Source organism: Mugil cephalus, chromosome 5 (genome assembly GCF_022458985.1).
Source record: "Mugil cephalus isolate CIBA_MC_2020 chromosome 5, CIBA_Mcephalus_1.1, whole genome shotgun sequence".
NCBI classification, from domain to species: domain Eukaryota; kingdom Metazoa; phylum Chordata; class Actinopteri; order Mugiliformes; family Mugilidae; genus Mugil; species Mugil cephalus.
Genome location: NC_061774.1, coordinates 9,228,969 through 9,248,359, shown reverse-complemented (window position 1 = coordinate 9,248,359; position 19,391 = coordinate 9,228,969). Strand labels below are relative to the sequence as shown.

At 43.8% G+C, this 19,391-nt stretch overlaps 1 protein-coding gene across 1 annotated transcript in view; it reads right to left on the bottom strand.

Moving 5' to 3' along the window:
• The window catches only part of kdrl (kinase insert domain receptor like), a 38,716-nt gene that overhangs the window by 14,964 nt on the left and 4,361 nt on the right, over positions 1-19,391 (bottom strand). Inside the window, exons 2-21 of the mRNA XM_047584890.1 lie at positions 17,452-17,533; positions 16,178-16,395; positions 14,761-14,888; positions 13,610-13,769; positions 13,373-13,509; positions 13,112-13,280; positions 12,864-12,987; positions 12,321-12,490; positions 11,077-11,233; positions 9,200-9,314; positions 7,294-7,402; positions 5,910-6,194; positions 5,536-5,682; positions 5,062-5,190; positions 3,955-4,061; positions 3,473-3,602; positions 2,304-2,408; positions 624-737; positions 416-504; positions 120-273 (exon numbers count right to left, since the gene is read on the bottom strand). Coding sequence (XP_047440846.1) covers positions 120-273; positions 416-504; positions 624-737; positions 2,304-2,408; positions 3,473-3,602; positions 3,955-4,061; positions 5,062-5,190; positions 5,536-5,682; positions 5,910-6,194; positions 7,294-7,402; positions 9,200-9,314; positions 11,077-11,233; positions 12,321-12,490; positions 12,864-12,987; positions 13,112-13,280; positions 13,373-13,509; positions 13,610-13,769; positions 14,761-14,888; positions 16,178-16,395; positions 17,452-17,533 — 2,829 coding nt within the window. The remainder of the gene's footprint in view (positions 1-119; positions 274-415; positions 505-623; positions 738-2,303; positions 2,409-3,472; positions 3,603-3,954; positions 4,062-5,061; positions 5,191-5,535; positions 5,683-5,909; positions 6,195-7,293; positions 7,403-9,199; positions 9,315-11,076; positions 11,234-12,320; positions 12,491-12,863; positions 12,988-13,111; positions 13,281-13,372; positions 13,510-13,609; positions 13,770-14,760; positions 14,889-16,177; positions 16,396-17,451; positions 17,534-19,391) is intronic.

Genomic DNA, 19,391 nt, shown 5'->3' with positions numbered 1-19,391 from the left:
GCAGAGGTGATAGGAGGTGGGGGCGGGCGGGGAGGGGGAGCAGGGAGACAGCAGGAGGGACAAAGGAGGCATTGGGGGTTGAAGGAAGGCGAGACGTGCTTGGCCCTCTTGGCCTTTACCTTCTTCCTCTTCCTCTGAGTCGCAGTAGCTCTTATCTTCGATAAAGCCAGAGCTGGCTGAGCTTCCGGTGCTGGCCACACTCTCCAAACGGCGCTTCATGAGCTCGCTCAGCTCGCAGCCCGATCCCGACGACACCACCTTGCCGTCCTGGTTCTGATCATCACACACATATACGTCGCGTTAAATTAGAGGCGCTTTGCATTGAACTCGTCCCACGAACTATTTAGCAACTTCCTACTCGCAGTGCTGAGCCTGCAGCTACAAGAGTGAGAAAGCAGGAAAGCTCACGACTCACCTTGCAGACAATAAAGTCGTCTCTCTTGCTCCTCAAATAGTTGGACAAGTTGCCATATTTGCAGAACTCGACAATCATCATCAATGGTCCTGTTGAGATGACGCATTTTAAACGATCATTACAACGCTTACAGTGAAGAAACTTAAATGACAAAACTAACAGAAATCGATTGACTTATAAATTCTGATGCTCAGTAACAGCAGCTTACCTCCAGGTTTTGTGCAGGCTCCCAGCAGGTTGACCACATTCAGATGATGGCCGATGTGGATCAGGATCTTCAGCTCCGACATGAGGGCTTTCCTCTCGTTCGACGTAGCTCCTCCTGGAACAATAAAGTTAAGGATTGGATTGTACATTATTAAATATATTGAAAAAACAGACTTTTTTTTGAAAATAATAAAAAATTCCCTATGAAAATCTGACCATAAAACACCATTTTCTCTGGGTTTATCCAAAGATCTCATTCGAAATGAATCTCTGTAAACAGCCTAGTTTTGCAGGCGAAAAGAAGAGAACTTGGATTTGCTGAATATAACATATTTCATAGAAATCAATATCAAGCAATTACAAGCCTCAAATGTTTAGCTCTCTGAATATAAGATTTATACACATTCTTTCCGCCTTATAAATTTCAAATTTAAAGTACTCTCTGTGGCAGAGCAGAGAGAAACTAGGCAAAGGGCTGGTGGATCACTGAGGAAATTTAATATTAAGAAAGTAAATGCGATGGAATAACAACAATATTCCACAAAGGCCAGTGGAGAAGCAGCTTTTGTTGGAGCACATCCTCACAGATAAATGTGAACACAATTAGAGAAACTAAAATGTGAAGTGATCACATTACACGCCTGATTTTGATAAGTTTCAACAATGATATACGGTCTTCACTTTGAATGATGAACATCAAGATTTAGAGGTTGCTCCATGTTGCTTTGACCAAACACATACCTACGAGTATGGAAGTGAAAGCAGCTGGGGAGTCTCTGGCTAAATCATGGTCAGTTTGGAGAGACCTGCTGCTTTCCATTAAGTTTGACCTACGACTAACAACAGCCAGAGAGTGTGTACCTTTCAGAGAGCTGGTGATTTATGCTGAAACATGATAAATGATAAGAAAGTGAGCAATACATCTACCCAGCAGGCATATGTTTGATCATTACTGACACATCACCAGCCTCTGACAGATTTGCAGTTTGCTTCTCTAGCAACAAGAGTTTTAACAAGAGTTTTAACAATGTGTGTGTCATTCAGGCATTGAGTTGCCGTGAATGAAAAAAAAGCAAGTGAAGTCAAAACTATCTGTTTGTTGGTTTTCCTGTTTTCACTTTGATCTTACATTCATAGTGTGTCGTGAATATTTTGGAAGACTTTGGAATTAAGACTCTAAATAATTCCTGGTGAAAATCACATCCGGAGACAAAATTATTTCCAAATGTTTCTCTAAACGTTGCAAATATAAACATATTTTCTATCGCCTTTCGTGCTTTTGAACTCTTCTTCACCTGCAAGCTCTCGGACACCCTCTCAGATGTCTCTTCATCAGTGATAGGGTTAGAGGTCTTAGCCCTAACCTCTCCCCGCACTTTGCGAGGAACAGACATTGAATTCTTTGCTTTGAACTAATGCGCCTTACAAACATTAATCGCACATGTGCTGCTGTAGCTTATGAGAGCATAGTGTGCACATACAGGAAATCTAACGCAGAAGTGTCAGGCAGTCATCTGCTACACATACAACAGTAAATGCTGTGAAGTTTATGGAGAAGGTTTAAGCTGTCTGTGAGCAATTAACTGGGAAGATCATGTTCACAAGCTAAAACTATGCATCAGTGTAAATGTCTATTACTTTCTAAATTATGTCAGCATCGGTGGAGCTTTTGACATCCTACCTTTCAGCATTTTGACCGCAACAGTCTTGCAGGTCGAGAGCTTGTCGATTCCAAAGGCAGACGCTTCAACCACTTTTCCGAAAGCACCGTGGCCAAGAGTTTTGCCTGGCAAAGCAAGAACGTATTTGATAAGTGGGACGACATCAGAGCTTTCCGTCCCTCGGGCAAAAAGAAAAAATTAAAAAGAATGGATTCTCTGTAATTAAAACAACCTGCTGGGGCTCCGATCACCAGGCCGTTTTTCAAGAAAGTTTATGGTTCGGTTACAACAAACGACGACAACACGGGGTCACAGATAAGTAATGACCGTACAGCACAGGGCGACCCCTATTCTATGCATCTTAATGCAGGTTCAAGCCTGTACTGAGAAATATTTGTAAGATTTTTAATCATTTGCAAACTGGAATGTGCAGCTACACCTATCATCATCAACAAATAAACCATTAAACCAGGCGTCTTCAACGTTTTTCAGGCCAAGGACCCCTAAACTGATGGAGAGATTAAGTAGGGACCCCCTACCTATTATATGTTTTTATTGTTTATTTAACTTGGCCTAGTGCTTATAATACACATATATATCATTTTGTATTCAATATTAAGCTATTCAGATAACATATCTATATATAGCATGTACTGTTAGCTTCTCTTCTGCTAACATTGCAGCATGCTGCTGGGATTTCACCTGGGAGCGGGCTCTCAGCCATTTGTGGAAAACCTGACAGAGTCACCGTGTAATATGGGGCCTTGTGATTGGCTCAGCAGCGATAGGGGTGTGGCCTACTGTGCACAGGAGGCTTAGATTGACAGGTCTCTGTGCGAAAGGCGCTGTTGAGACAGCTCCCGTATCACTGAATGAGTGAAGTTCTGACTGAAAGATGACGTCTTCTGCCTCCGTTTATCCCTTTACTAAAATATGTTGGATTTAATGTGTATTTAAAGGAATTAAAATGTGTGGGGGAAAATTAAAAAAAAAAAAAATATACAGAAAAACATCTCATCAACCAAAGATTTTGACCTATGCATTAAACCATTAATATTGTGACAGTCATGCTGAAAGTAAAAGAAAAAGCCAGAGGTGTATTTCCAATCCACGGAAGCTGAATCATACTGAATACTGTTTTGCCAATTAGTGGCAGAATGATGCAGTGGCAGGATTGCACATAGCTCACCTAGTCGCAGGCGGTCTCGGGGAAACTCCCACTTGCTGCTGTCATACTGTAGAAGGTCATTCTGCTCATCGAGGGGATACTCGTCAGGGTCAATTATAATAGACGGGCCCATCTTATAGTGTGCAGGTTGCTGTTTTGGAGGACACACATGAATGTTGTGATGTTAGTGTTTTGAGCTGGTTTCATTTCAAGTGATGACTAAGGCGTGGGGATTCTCGCTTATGTTGTTTACATGACCACATTATGTTCTCCTCTGAGGACACGCCGTACATAGAGACACAAAACAAGCGATTCCTGTCAGTAAATGTGCAAATAATAACTTCTGGATAAATTTACGTCTAAATTAAACAAGGCATGAGTCAGTCGTCCCCGGGAGCCGAATTCCAAAAAAAGAACACAAAAGAGGAAGTTTCATAAAAACCAATGCCACTTCCCACATCTTGGCATGTGATTTCTAAGAAAGAAGAACTGTGATGCATTACCTTCCTCAGCTTGCGAATGAAGAGGATAAGCATGAGCCAGAGGAAGGTGGCCGCAGCTCCCGTACACACCAAAATTATGACCTCAACGTTTGGCTTCCCTTCGTCTCCTGAAAGAGAAGAGCTGTCGTCAACTACCAGACCTCTCTGGCAGAAAATCACTGTGCACTTTTCACCATCTCACAAGTTGTCATCGTATTTACAGGGATTTATGGAAAATTGGAATAAAAAGGCAACAGTCTGTTACTAATTTGCAAATAGAGAGTGTGGCTTTCGAGTGAGGGCGTGCAAACTTTTTTTTTTCCTGATGTCATTGTTTCTCTTGTTTATTTGTTTCTTCCTAAATTTTCCCTGAGTGATTGTATATAAAAATGAAGTGGAAATACACTTTGGACTTTATTTCTGGATTATTTGCGACACACATACCACGCTTCTTCCTGTAGTGTTTTCTTTCAAACACTGTTATTCTAACCATCCTTGAATGGATGGTTTTGAAGTCTTTCCAGCTCCTTTTTCAAACAGTCCTTGACTAAATGGGAGAACATGCATACAGCTGGTTGCTGGAACATTTTTTATGATATAGATGGAAAGGTTAACCACAAGCATAAACATTATTAAGGGCCCTGGAAGAACAATATCTCACTTTCTCATGGCATTGTTCATGCCAAGGTACACAGGTACATACACGTTGAGAAAGAAGCCTTCTACTCCAATTATCTTCTGCATGTTTCAAGCCCCTTGGTGGTTGTAGAAGTCAATCTTTTGGAACTCATTAGTGGAACTCTTAACACTTCACAGAGGTTGTGTCCTCTAGGTAAGGGCCCTCAGCCAAAGCCATGATCATAAAACTCGAGAAGGAATTCACTAGGCATTCCACACAGCCACAAACGTTCTGTCAAGGGAGACTTTTTCTCACTGAAGTCAGACCAAAACTATTTGTAGTGGCGAAAATAAAACATGAGGCCAGAAGGGCCCCCGAGTAGTTCTGAGTGGATATGCAGATAACGCAGTGATTCCACAGCTTGGACACGATTGGTGTATTTGATCTGTGAACGCAGCGGGGCCGGAAGCTGGATATTTCTTTATGTTGAGTACGTCTGAATGACTCACCAAGCACAGTAATAACGGCGCTTGTTCTCGCGACACCGTCTTTGTTCCTGGCTTCACACTCGTACAGACCCTCGTCGTCTTTCTTCACCCTCTCGATGGTCAGAGCCCCGTCCTCTCCCAGTGTGATGCCTGCAACACAGATATTGCAGGCATTACACTTATTTTTTTTACTTAATTACACCATAAAGCTTTAAAATCTGTGGCTTTTAACACTCAGGAATACATTCTTCTGCAGGCACAGGATGGCAGTAGTGCAATAGCAGGTGAAATGCCTGAATTCGTAAAAATAATATTCATTGCAGTAGGTGGAACTGCATACATCTGTATAAATGCAACTGAATCCACCCTTACTTTGTCAATCAGGCCAGTAACAAGGTGCATTCAAGATACATATTCAACCAGTTTGATTTTGCACCAAATTGGTCAAAACAGTGACCAATATACATAATATCATACAGAATACTCTGGTCCTACCTGGAGTTTCTTCCACTGGAACGCCATTTTTGTACCAAGTGATGTAGGGACGAGGAACCCCCTGTGCATAGCAAGGCAGAACTAAGGTGCTGCTACTGTTCACATCTTGATTTGTCAGATTCTGACTTAGCCACGGCCGTTTCCTCTCTGTAACAACAACACAAAAAAAAGTTGCTGCTATGTCGTGTTTAGACAGAAACTTGACAAGATGTTCCTGTGCGTGCTAGCCTGCAGTGGCACGCCCACACACGGCAACGTTTTATCTAAGAACATCAGCTGGCTATTTGAACATAGATACAATTCGTGGAAATATTGTTGCAGTCAATTACAATGGAAATGTACTAAATGGCTTCTCGCGTCCTGCTCAGACTTACCCTCCACAGAGAGCGCGGCGGCCTTCTGTTCAACTCTGTTGTGGAGCTTGTGGGCTTGACACTTGTAAGCGCTAATGGTGTTTCTGGACACATTGCGCAGGGACAGCGAAAGGGAGATGGAGTAGGGGCTGAGCTGGAGTTGAGACACGTTGTAAATGATTGTTTGATTTTTGGAATCCAACCACTCCAGGCCGGTGTAGAGGAAACGGGTTGCGCGACACGTCAAGGTGATGTCTTCCCCCTCGATGGCAGTCCGCGGTTCGACTGCTATTTCCTCACGGTTATCTAATGCGACAAAGCAGATAAATGTGGTAAATTCTGGTTAGCGTAAATTCACCTGAGATGTGTGGTCAGTGGTAAGTTGAGGTCAACTTAATTTACAAAGTATGAATAAACTGTATTTACATCTGTTTTACACACATGCACGTAACAGACGTGCTGCTCGTCAAAAGGACAGGAATGTCAAATTTTCAGTTATTTCCTGTTTCATCACCATTAATTGGAAACAGGTTGCCAGTGGATGGCTTTTCTGATGGTGCTCCCGCACTCATCCAGTCGGAGTGAGGCTGAGTATGTGCCCCAAGGGAACCAGACTGTGCTTGTTTATTCAGTTTGCTGGAAAGCATTCTCTGTTCCGTAAGAGGAGACAGCTGTTATCACAATTCTGTCCTTTTTTTAGCAGCATTCCTTCATTCCCTGTCTTCCTCACCTCTGGATGAGAGCAGGATTCCTCTGGGGAATGCTCTCGCTCTGGGATTGCATTTTATTCGGTGCATGGCATTCTCGCCATCGTGGGCACATAAACGCCACACGGCCCCTTCCCCAAAAGCGGCCCTTCACGTGATGCGATTCCTTTAACTTTTAAAGGAATGCGTTTCACTTTGCTGCAAAGTGAACGGCTGCTTGTGCTTGGCGACACCTCAACCCAGCGCTCAATGGATATTAACTTTGGGAATATTTGGAAATGCTCAGATGCATTTAAAAAAAAAAAGTGAAGTCTCATTGCACAGGCTCACAGAGAAAGAGGAATGACCTGCTGGCACCGGGGCAGGAATGCAGTTATTCATAGATGTTTAAAAATGCGTGCCCTTATAGCGCTCCATATGGCTCAGGACATGTTTACCTCTCTTCCACCCTGAAGCCGTTCAGCTACAGTGGAAGATGTTTTCAATTAATGCCCCCCTCCGGTCTCTTTATTGCACAATACAGTCTACACATTCCTGCCTGGACTTGCAGTTCATTACAGCGTGCAGTGTAAGCACAGATCATTTAAATGCGTCCAGCTCATGTTATACTGCGCTTTGCAAGCTCAGAAGTATTTCTGCATAGACCTGAGATTTCCGTGCTGATATATAATTGTGTTGTACTCTGGTGACTGACTTACCATCAATGTAGAAAGGCATCGTCATCGTGCTCCTGCCGTGCACATTTTGGGCCACACAGGAGTAATTTCCTGACACGTGTGCCTCTCCAATCACCAGGGTGCTCATGGTCTAATAGGGATCGATAAGGTAATTATTATTTATTCTTCAAAGAATACAACAACAGCTTATTACCACAATACAGACTTCAATTGTGAGGTGGCGGTGCGATGTATAGTTTGACTTTCTTTCACCATCAGACCTGCTGTTAAGAAACAAGTGAGAGGTCTGGACCAAGCCTGGTGTGTTTTATACTCTCCAGTGCTTGACATTAATGAAAGGATACATCTGGAGTTTTAGAGCCCACTAAGTCTCTGTCTGACCCGTGCCACAGGTCTGAACCTGGAGCTCCGTGTCCATTTCCTGGAAAGCGCTTCTAATGCCACGCTCGATTTTATCACTTGTGCGACATTTTAATTGCTTAAATAGACAAAATAATAAGTGAGACCTGGCTGCGGACCAGACTGCGTGGGGGTCTGCTTAGTGTTCGTAGTGACATCTGTTTTTTGGGGGCAGTCAGCAAATACATCAAAGAGCGTGAATGATGTGGGTGTATTTTCTGCCCCAAACTTCCTGAGCTTGGAGGAGCTATTGTGTTGACTCTCAGAAACCCAGCTGTAGCCATGAAGCCTTTTCAGCGTCCCTGCACTGACATTGTTCACTGTACAAACATTCAGGCAGTAAAAGAATAAGTGTTATATCAAATTCTCCCAGCCTTGCCAATATGACGTTTTTCAAAACATTGATGGAGTGGCCTCATGGTATTGTGTTACAGCTATTACTCACTATAATGTAACCTGATAGTGAAAACAGTCATTTAAACGACTGCACACGGTCCTGAAGAGGTGACCTAACCAGACGCACTGTGACCTCCGTGCCCATGTCTTCCCCCAGTGTTTTCCTTACATTTTGACCAGAGCCAGTCTCCCTCTATTCTGGGCCTTCTGGGGAGCCACTCAAGAGGCCCAGTGCCGACGATGTTCTTATTCACGGGCCAACACGATTTATGTAGGGTGACAGAGAGGAATTTGCTTCCAACAAATCCTATTTCTTTTAAACTGCTGCTTGTTATCATTGACCCTTAGTCCCAAGCCTCCATAAACCATAAAGCACCAGCGACTGGCCAAAAGCACTTGTAAATAAGTAGTGCCTCCCATTTTCTGTCAGACGTGCATTAGAACTGATGTCGTGTGACATAATGACGTATTTAAAATTTATTCACACAAAATAATTCAGTGTGAAAGAGCAGAAATCGTTAAATCGACCACATATGGAGGAGAAATGCAGGTCAAAAACGTGAACAAGATGTTTTGGATTGAGAATGATCACTGATTTGACTTTCTGTTCAGTTCATGCCCTAATTTTCTCTAATGGAGTTCTTTAACCTAATCCTATATACAGACTACGGTACGGCAGCGGAGGCCTTTTAATTATGTTTGAGGTGAACCTGTTGTAATACGGTCGTACAAGACAACTGGAGTAATGTCTACAGTTTCCATATAATGTGGTCTGTTTTGAGTTGGTATGTCACTGATTAAAGCTGACATGCTGGTAGACCCCACACTGACCCTGAAAAAAACCCCAATCCTAACCTTTTTTAAGGTTACGTAAGTGGAAACTTAAGACCAAATGAAGAAATTAACCACTGTCGGTAAAGAGAAGGACTGCATCACTGCCGGTAGATGGAAAGTTTTGGGACGTTCAATATGACTTTTTACACTTTATCACTGGACTTTTCTATTATTTTTCTGTAGTTTTCATATAAATGCTTGTATTAAACTGATTGATGCTATTTGTCCTCATTTTGTTTCCCCAGTGTCTTCAAAATATATACATACACATGTAAAAAGTAAAAAAGTAAACACATACCTTGTTTTGTCCTTTAACCTCTTCAATCTTGACATTTATGCCCTTAATCAAGTTGTAGTGATCATTTCTCTCCTTGTCAGCGCTGACCGTGATTGGCCTAGTGTAAGGTGAGCAACTGCAGAACAGAGAAAAGGCAGCAAAATTGACCATGAAGAACACACTGAAGACATCAGCGGTAACATTTTAGGTTGTTTTCGTGGAGAACTTTAGTGCGTGCTACGTCAGAACACATCCTGCCTGATCCTTGAAGCGAAATCTGCCATCTTATCATCTGATTTGATAGAGTCCATGTAAAAATCAGGCTATTACAAAACAGACAAAGCCTTGATTACCCCCCCACCACCCCCCACCCCTCCCCAAACCCTTCACCGCCCGTGGTGGGGAACAATCAGTCTGATGAGTGGAGAGGCAGAGAAGGAAACAGCAGCAGCGACAGGAAGGGCTGTGCTGCGCGTCATCTCGTACAGGAAGCCCCCCCTCGCACTCTGGCCAGAGGAGATAAGGCTGATCGCAAGACCTTGGTGGTCAGCGAGGGAGAGCTGATAACTCCTCAACCTGTTGGTAAAGTCATCCCCATATTTCTGCCCCCTACGCTATCTGCCTTATTCGACAGCCAACATAGCGAGCTCCCCTCACCTCTAAGCCTCCACTCTCTAACCTGCAGACCCCACGTTTTCCCTCCTCTCCGAACTTCCTTGGATTAAGATGAGATACGATCTTGAGGGGCTACGCGTTGGATTTACAGTGACAGGTACTTTGCAGGGTCAGGGCAATATAAAACAAACATTTTGCACAATTGGCCTCCCACCAGGCTATAGCTGCTCCTCTGTCTCATTAGTTGCCTGCCACAGTGCAGCCACTGTTCCTGGTGCCAGCCCTGATTATCTTTATGCCTGCAGAAAGAGCTGCTTTGACCTTACCAACCCTCGGCTATTATTTCTCATAAACCTGGCAAGTCTGAGATAATTTAATGAATAGCATAACCGAGACACTAGTGGATGAACACTGTCTAGAAAGTAGCATAATTTAGTCTCTTTTGGTCCACGGTGTTGTTTTTGTTAATGGAGCTGTGGCCAGACAACCCAAGGGTAAAAGACCATTGTTTTTCTGACATTGCGACTCACAGGTCTCCTGCTGTCATTGACAAGCCAGCGTTTTAGGGAATGTTCCAATGTTCCTTTTGTTTGTGGGTTCACTACTGGGAACCCGTTCATTTGCCGTCAGCCATACACACATAGTTCTGTTCAGCCGTGTAATAGCTCAGGGATTCTGAGATTAATATGTCTCCCCCATGTTTCCCCTTCAGGGATCTGAACGTCTGACCACGTCAGAAAGGGCAGTTCTCGGGGGCCGCATTCCTTTGATTAATGTGTCATGTCCTGGGACATTCAATGCAGATCAGTTTTATAGAGGGATCCCCAGGTTGGACCGGTAGTTCTGTAGCCCACATTAGCATCTCTTAAGTCGTGTGATCCGTTATGCTTGTGATTTTTATCCTTGTTTGTCATATCTAGGGTTTTGATCTTTAGTGCAGCTGTGGCATTTGCAAAAAAACAGCAACAGTAGACTTATTGCATTCATCATCGTTGTTCATTTACACCAGATAAACACACAGAAAATCATACGACAATACACAACTGGTAACTGAGTGCGACGCTACCATGTGTCATTCAGATGATTATGATTCGATTTCAATGGTTTTTAATGATATCGTTCTGTTACATTACTTAAAGCGCTGAAAATATAATTTTAATGATTTATGTTAAGTGGCCTGTGTAAAAAAACAACTGTAACCTTATATTTGTGCTTCAGGAAAGCTTCAGGAAGGTCTTGTTTAAACATTTCAGTGATTAAAATATTGCAAAAGTGTGACTCACTTAATAGACGAATGCTCTAAGTCGCACGGGTGCCAGAGCCAAGTGATGTTTGGCAAGGGCAACCCAACAGCTGTGCAGGTTAGCTGATGCTGCTTGCCAAAGATGTAGGATTGCACGTCCGCGGTGGCGAGCTCCGCCTCTGAAATACTTGGCTTTACTGTGAAAGAGTGGCGCAAACAAACACACACAGGTACGCACGCGCACACCGACACACGCATACAGAAACACAGGGAGAGAGATAAAAGGAGAAAGAGGGAGAGAGACAACAGGTAAGATCAACCAACCCGAGTGGAGGAACCTCATGATGCCTTTATAATGAGGGACTGGCAGTCATGATGGATAACCATGAAGAACGTGCCACTGGCACAGGTTGTCCTTTAGACACAGCGTAGGAGAAGAAGGGTGGGATGATTGGCTAGCCCTGGGCTACAGGTCAGGGAATGACCCTGCCGTGGCCCGTGTCTATAGGTCAGCGATCCAACCATATGAGCTGTAATGAACAACAGGCAAAGGCACTTGTGCCACTTCAAGATTCAGTCCACATCATTTAGCCGTTCTGTGCAGCTTGCTAAACGGCAAAGACGGACACATGCCATCACACTGTGCGCGTCATTCATCTGGAGCACTGAGAAACAACTGATGAACAAAGTTTAAAATAGTACGCTAACTGAAGCCACGAACGAGTCTTCCTTTAAACAAGTCGCAAGGGGCCTGATTTTTCCACTTTTTGGCACGCTATTGGAAAGAAAGCAATAACAATAGTTCTGCTCTCCTTGTGGTGGCTTTGAAGTCTCCTCTCAAGAGTTAACAGCTATGAACATTCTTTACGAAGACATCATGACAATGTTTGGTCCTTGTTTTCCCTAAGCTGTACACATATTGTATAAGAACATATTGTTTATATGAGCTGTGCTGTACATGCACATGTTGAGGATGCAAATAAATGCTGTGGACTAAGGGGGGTCTGGAGTCTGTGTGCAGAACAGAACTTGGGCCGTTCACACACTGCACCAAGCCCCTTCAAAAGAGCCCCAATAATCAACAACAGCTGCCACGGCTACGTCAATCCTGCCCTGAAATCAACAAGCCCCCAAATTCCTCTCATACTAGAGCTGCTACCTGCCGTCCAGCGAACTGGTCCGAAAGCAGCAGTGCTGCAGCAGCCTCGGTCTGCAGACTGAGGCTCTGCTTCGCTGCCTCAGGAATCATTTAATCATTAACAAGTTAATGAAGTAGCGGCTTACCCTCAACCACCACAGTGTAGCTCAGATTCTTGTAAAGGCCCTTGTCTGGCATTCCGAGGCTCAGAGTGAAAACACCAGCGTGGCTCTGCTGCACATCAGCGATGGACAGTTTATAGCCGTTCATCTTATAACAAGTGGAATTCTTCTGGATGAGGACCCCGTCCTTATACCTAAAATTGGAGCAAAGTTAAATTACGAAGTTATTGTGACTCATGATCAGAAACAAGACAATCAGGCTGGGCGGTATGACCAAAAATCACGTCCGACCCTGAGACTCCCTGGGTTATTGCATGTTTCAAGACCATCATCCATCTCTACGTTTGACCCCGTCCCTTTCCTTTGATCCCTCCCCTCGACCCCCTCTCATCCCTCCATCCATTTCCCTCATGACCTGTCTACCAATAATCTTCATCAATTGATATGTGGTGTTTGTCAGTTAAATGATACAAAAAAACAAAAGAAAACAAATTGTCATTGTGTTTTTAATAATACAGGCATCCCACGCTCACTACATGAGTTTTATTTATCTCGACTCTTACATACCATGCCACTATGTCTGGTGGAGGCACGGCGTCGACTTTGGGGTCAAGCACGAGCTTTTTCCTCGTTCCATTGACAGTCACTTTGGGCGGCTCATGCTTATAGTAGACGTCCAGGAACGGATGCTCTGAAAGAGCAGATTAATGATAAAAACAGCAGAATTCATGTAAGATAAGAGAAGACGTAAAATAAAAGCTATCATCATATAAGTTACAATAATTTAGTTAATATTTATACTAAAGCACACTGACCATAGACAAGGACTTTAGCTGTAACATTCTTGTGTTTTATGGGGCTCATCTCAGCTTTGCAGTGGTACTCTCCCTTATTCTCCATGGTGATGTTTGGCAACACCAAAATTTTGCTCATTGGTAGAACCTGAGCGGGCCTGTGTCTGGTCTTGTGTGTAATATGATTTTCCTGCAGACAAAGGAGGCACCATAAATGCAGCTCACGCAATGTGTGATAGTCACTTTCAGATACACCGCGTCAACAGCAAAGAATGGACGTACTTTCTTCCCTGGAAAATCCCAGGTGAAGTTGATTCTCCCATTATAGGTGGTTTCCCCACTACAGTTGAGGACGAGAGTCTGTCCCACCAACAGCCTGACGCGGTTCGGTGTGATCTTCACGTTATTAAGAACAAGACCTGTGACACGAAAGCAAATTTTAAGACAAGCAATGACAGAAATCCACACAAGTCTTTATTCTTTAAAGAACAAATTCCACGAGAAAGACAAGAGACTCACTCTGTCTCTGAGGGATGTAAGACAGCCTGAACTCGCGGCCGTTGACCGCGGTGCTACAGGTGAACAGCCTGTAAAATACGGCAGGACCATAGGGAATCCTGTACCCCACCTCTGGATCCCATACCTTTTCCTTCAAGACCTCCTCTGACAAGTGTGGGTCCTGTAATGACAAAAATAAATCTATCAAAGAGCACTGAGCCAGACAGACTGAAGATCCAACCTCATTTAACATTTAACTCATGCTCTACTGAGCTCAGCTGGGGAAAGACATCTGTTAGAGTGAAGGTCTGATTTTTTCCAGCGTCTCTTCAGCAATTATTTACGCAACAGAGCAAATAATAACACAGCAGTTTAGTGAAAGGATGTACGAGCCTACTGCTGTTCGGCTGTTTGTTCTCATGTCAGTGCTTGGGCTGGGAGAGCAGACAAAGGAAGAGGAAGGAAGGAAGGAAGGAAGGAGAGTAGGAAGGTCACACTAGCACTATCTGTGCCATCGCAGGAGGCACATGGTTGTATATCTATCACAACCACATGCCTTTGAGTTTGTCGTGGCAAGTTTTCGCACGAGTTTCTTTCTGCTCAATGAAAAGGGTCGTGCGCGTGATGGAAAGTATTGTGAAATCACTGCACTCGTCTACTGGTATCGCTGGTATCGGCAAATTACATCTAAGATCAAATGTTACCTGTTGTTTCCTGTGACTGGACACAGGCCCTACTGTTTTGTTGCCTTTCCTGATGTCTCTAAGAGAAGGGGGTCTAAATTTAGTCTCAGAGTCTATTCTGAGAAAAGCACTCTTGGACCACCTTCTGGCTCGTACAGGAAGCAGACAGGATGACTCCCTTTACTGCCCATGAGCTTCCCTCAGACAAGCCACTGTCCCCAGTTTGTTTCTGTGTGCTAAAGTGAATTAACACACAAAGGGTGTGAGAACCAGTGGGATGCAGTGGGTGCACAGAAAGGAAACACTTTTTTCTCCTGAAAGTTGATAAGTAAGGATGTACTGTGCCATGGTATTAATAGTAATCGTGTTTCCCCAGATGACTCACTGAGTGAGTTTCCTCAAAGTCCATGTCCAGCGACGTCTGCGGAACATCTAACAGCATAATAAACACTACAATAAAACAAGGCGACCGTCTTTGAAGTAACTTACCCCTGTCAGTGTTACAGCAGCATGAGGGGAGGTTGTCCGACAGGGGATCACAATGCTGGTCTCATGTCTGAAGATGCCCAGAAAATCAGGTGTACGAGTTTGGGGATTCACAAAGGGTTGCTCGGGATCTGGGTGGTAAAAAAATAAATAAATAAAAAAATGAATATGGTGGATTTTCTCCCACTGACCAAAAGAAATCAGTCACTCAGACTAGGGGCGGGTTCCTACTGGTCAGCCGGGCATCAGGCAACAACTGTGGGAACTTCATAGCTACACAAATAGGCTGTGACTGGTGTGAAGTCAAGCTTTAGTGGTGTGATAAAGGAACTATGTTTTGAAAAGTGTGCACGGAAAATCTAATAAACAGCCGAGGAGGCCCGTCAGGCCGTGAAAACCACATTCCTACGGAGCAATGGGAGACGGGCTCCCGCTTTGTATAATAGCCACATCTTAGATCAATATTTAATAACTTTATCTTTCTATCAACTGCTTTAAAGTAAAAAACACACACAAAAAAAAAACATTCAGATCAAATAGGCTGGAGCTGATATCCAATCTCCATTTGCATGACACTGTGACTGGTTCCTTGTGACGGTTTAGAGAAGATTTGGAAAAACAGTAGCTATAGCAGGAAACCACAGTCAATGACCAGGGCTTCCCGGGCAATCCCGCTCACCCTTTCACCTCCAGAAACCACAGAATCCACTTCCTTTCTCTGTGCCTCTCCGAGAAGGAGACCTGTGGCACTTTAGTCGGAATGCAAGTAGATGAAAGTCAGCATCCTGCTTGTAAGCAGTAATAAGTGTAGGCACAGCTGATACAACCAATATAAAAACAAGAACTATAAGAAACTACTTCTTTCCCTTCTTATTCATATGTTCTTCTTGTTATCAGCCTTTTCTTTTGTGGTTTCGTCCATTCTTACCTACTAATTCACTCATTGTTGTCTTGCTAAAGTCAATGTTTTTTTTTCTGCAGGAAATATCAGATTGCTCTTTGTCCATTTCTTTGCCTCTATTCAGAACCATTGTTTGCGGGCTCAGTTCACACCAGACCCTTTCGACTGGCGTCAGCTGATGGCAATCACCCCATCAAAACCTTTCTTTTTTCAAACAACTAGTCTTCCATGACTTTCACAGAAACAAACACAACAGAAATTTGGATTTAGCGAAGAAAAAAAATCAGATCAAAAAGAAACAACTCTTATCAGCGTTACAGTTTACAGACCAGTTCGCTGTGTTTCAGTTTTTTCTCATGCTGAAAAAAGGCTTGCACTCTGAACCGGAAGGGATTATCTGAGTGTTATGAATCTAAAAATCTGTGGAGGTTTGTCTTATATGTGGAGGTTTATGTTATAGGGAACACATAATCTGTACAACACCAACATCCCACGCGAGGAAGGCTTTGAAGTTCTCACCTTCGACATAGACGTAGGTTGAAGTGATGTGGTCCGCACCAGCTTTGGAGTATCTGCAGGTGTACCTCCCTGTATCATTGCCACTCAGGTGTGTGACTGTCAGGCGGCTGCAGTGTGAGTGAGAGTGACGCTTGGAGTCGCACTGTTCCACCTTCACCCCCTCCGATGAGAGTGATCGCTGGGCATTGCCAAGTGTCCAGTGCAAAGCACCATGACCTCTGTTGGAAGGCAGCGAGGGACAGTGTTAGATGACATTATAGACAACAATCTTAAATCCCTCCTGATGAGTCAAGGTTTAAAGACTGGGGCTAATTTGCATAAGATGTGCTACTGAAAGAGTTTGATTTGAACCTTTAATACGATTTCACAGTCAGTCTGTTTTCTGAAAACAAAATACTGCATAACTTGCATCTATTTTTAGGAAAAGTGTCACAGCTGGCAATAGCCTCACAAGCTTTTCAGTTCAGGATGGCAGCGGCTGATCCTTCCCATGGGACATTTTGGCTTGATGTTCACTCTGGGTTTATTTTGAGTTAATCTCGAGTCATCCGATAACTTGAACTTTCACATGGGAACATGTTTCTCTTGAATTATGTGCTTTGCTAACACATTCTTTCCACACAGAATCCATTTTAAAACTCTCATTAGAGAGATCCCAGAGGAACATCAAACATGTCTCGCATACCATGGACTTTGCCTGCAGAATTTTGGGTCAAGAAACCTTCAGTTCTCATGCAGTGACGGCAAGCGAGGCGGCGCTGTACGGGTCACGCGCGTCTTTGCGTATGGCCTTCTAGGGAAGCATTGCATTAGATAGACAAGTATTTCTGAACATTCTTCGCAGGCCTACAAAATGATGCAATACCCTAAATTCTTTACAAATGTGAACGCAACACAGTTGGGTCCCAAAAGGACTGATAAATGTGAACCACCGCTTCCTGTCAAGGGTTGTCCAAGCTTAATTGCAGCCCGTAGCAAGTGTCCCCCTGAGAGCAAGGCATGTGCCATTTATTTTCCCCCTGGTCTTTCTGTCATGTTACGAGACCAAAGCCTAAATGTTATAGCTGCAGTGGTAGGTCGGAAACTCCTGCTTGAGCTCTGACAACTGTCAGTAAGAGGCAAGAGAAATGGGGGCTATGACGAGCTAGTTAGGATAAAAACAGATGTAAGTTGTAATTGAGTGGATTTAATGAGATGCATTCAGCACTGGAGAAATATAAAGTTTTACACCTACTGGCACTGACACAGGGAGGTATGTTGGGTGACATAATTACCTGCATGTGAGGTTTAAAGAGTCGCCTTTATGAAGAATGAGTGGATTGTGAGACGGCTGAATGGTCGGTCTCTCCGGGTGTCCTGTTAAACACACACACACGGCACTTAGGGAAGACGTTCAACACACTTATACATTTACAGCATCTGTTTTATGATGTGCGTCAGTCACTACTGAGCTACGGCGAATGAAGACACCGCTGGAAATTCCCCTGAATCACTTCAAATGCTCTGCATGCGTGTTGACTTTGTGCAGTTCTGCCCCTGCCTCTTATGCAAGTGATTGTCCACTGTGAGCACAGCGGGGACGTTTCCGGCGCCGTGAGGCCGCTGTCCATCGGACAGGTTGTCTCGGATGAGCAGAAAGAAAGACAGAGTAAAGATGGAAAAAGATGGAGGACAGCGATCACGTGGAGAGCAGCTGTGCCACTTTGCGTGGAAGGTCACAGCGGTGCAAATCATGAATCATCATGTCTTTGCACATGTTTCCTCACCTGGGTGCACCTTTCCTCTCTTTGTGGAACAAGTCTTTTTTTTTCACCCACTATCGACCTTGCACTCTGAATGCTGTTCTGAAAATACCATGATGGAAAACATGAGATCGCTGAATTCAAATGTGCCTCGGTTTAGCGTGCAGCCAGCTGATTCTGTTGAGAGGTCTCTCTAAGAGCAATCAACATAGGAAACATTATGATTCTGTCTGCTGTCCAGGAGGTGTCACAGTCCCATATGTGATTTCCTTCTTTTCATTGAGATCCCTTAACAGTTGGTCATTGTGGTTTGAAAACAAGTTTACTATGTGTTCTCTCCAAATATGACAGTCTTCAGGGAAACCCTTTATTTATAGCGCATCTATAAGAAAGACAATGGACTTTCACGAGAGTGACATGCGGACCCATGGACTAGTTTATGTCAACGCGTGCATATGCACATTTACGTGCACACACGAACTCAGTCGAGGGCACCTGCATTTAGAAATGCAAACTCTCAGATTTGACCAGTATTTTTCTATTATTCTGAACAGCTGTTGCACGAAGGAAGAGCTGATGGTGCCAGCGTTGGCAGTGGCGCTCAATATCCACTTCCTCACAAAAATATTATAACATCATTGTTTTATTGTCCAAGGTTAAGCAGAGGGGAAGGGTTATGGCTCACACGCTTTCACGTTATGATACCGCGCTCTTTTGTCTGCGTATTACACGACTACAAATCACAGTTTAACGAACAACTACTTTGCATACAGTTCAAAGGTTAATAATAATCTAACACTGATTTCTCTGTAGCTGTCGAACTAATATTCCCAAAAGCTTTTTTAACTAGCATTTTTCTTGTCTTGCTAAATGCTGGACCAACAATGATAAATCAAACCGCACAATTAAGCTTGCGGTTTTCATTAACGCACATATGTACATGACAAATGCTGGTATCTCTTTTGCATGCCTAATACCACCATCACAACCAAAAACAACATCTTGACCTTGACTTTTGTGGTTAAGCCGCTCATCTCTTAAAACTAGCTCTATTTTGCCCTATTCCTCTTAGTAATGCACCCCAGATGGAGGAATCAGCAGGGGCCCACAGCAGCCTGCTAAAAAAAGACGAGAGAAGAAAAGAGAGAAAAAACATCCCATGGTTGTCTCTCTACACCCACACCCTCAAAAACTCCCACCTGCCCCTGTGCCTGCCCGGCGCTGACCTCAGCAAGCATCCCCGACGGCCCTAACCCCCCGCAACAGCTGTGTGCTGCATTCCTCCAGGATATTGCCTGAAAAATGCCAGAAATTGCGCTTATTGTGTCGGGTTCAAAGAGCCCTGAAGCTGGTTCTCATTAAGAGCCATTAAAAAGAAGACAAGCATGGAACAAACAGCGTGAAGTAGAGAGAGAGGCTGAATGACTTCTGGTTCAGTTTCTCAATCCACTCACGATGGGGTCTTGATCCAG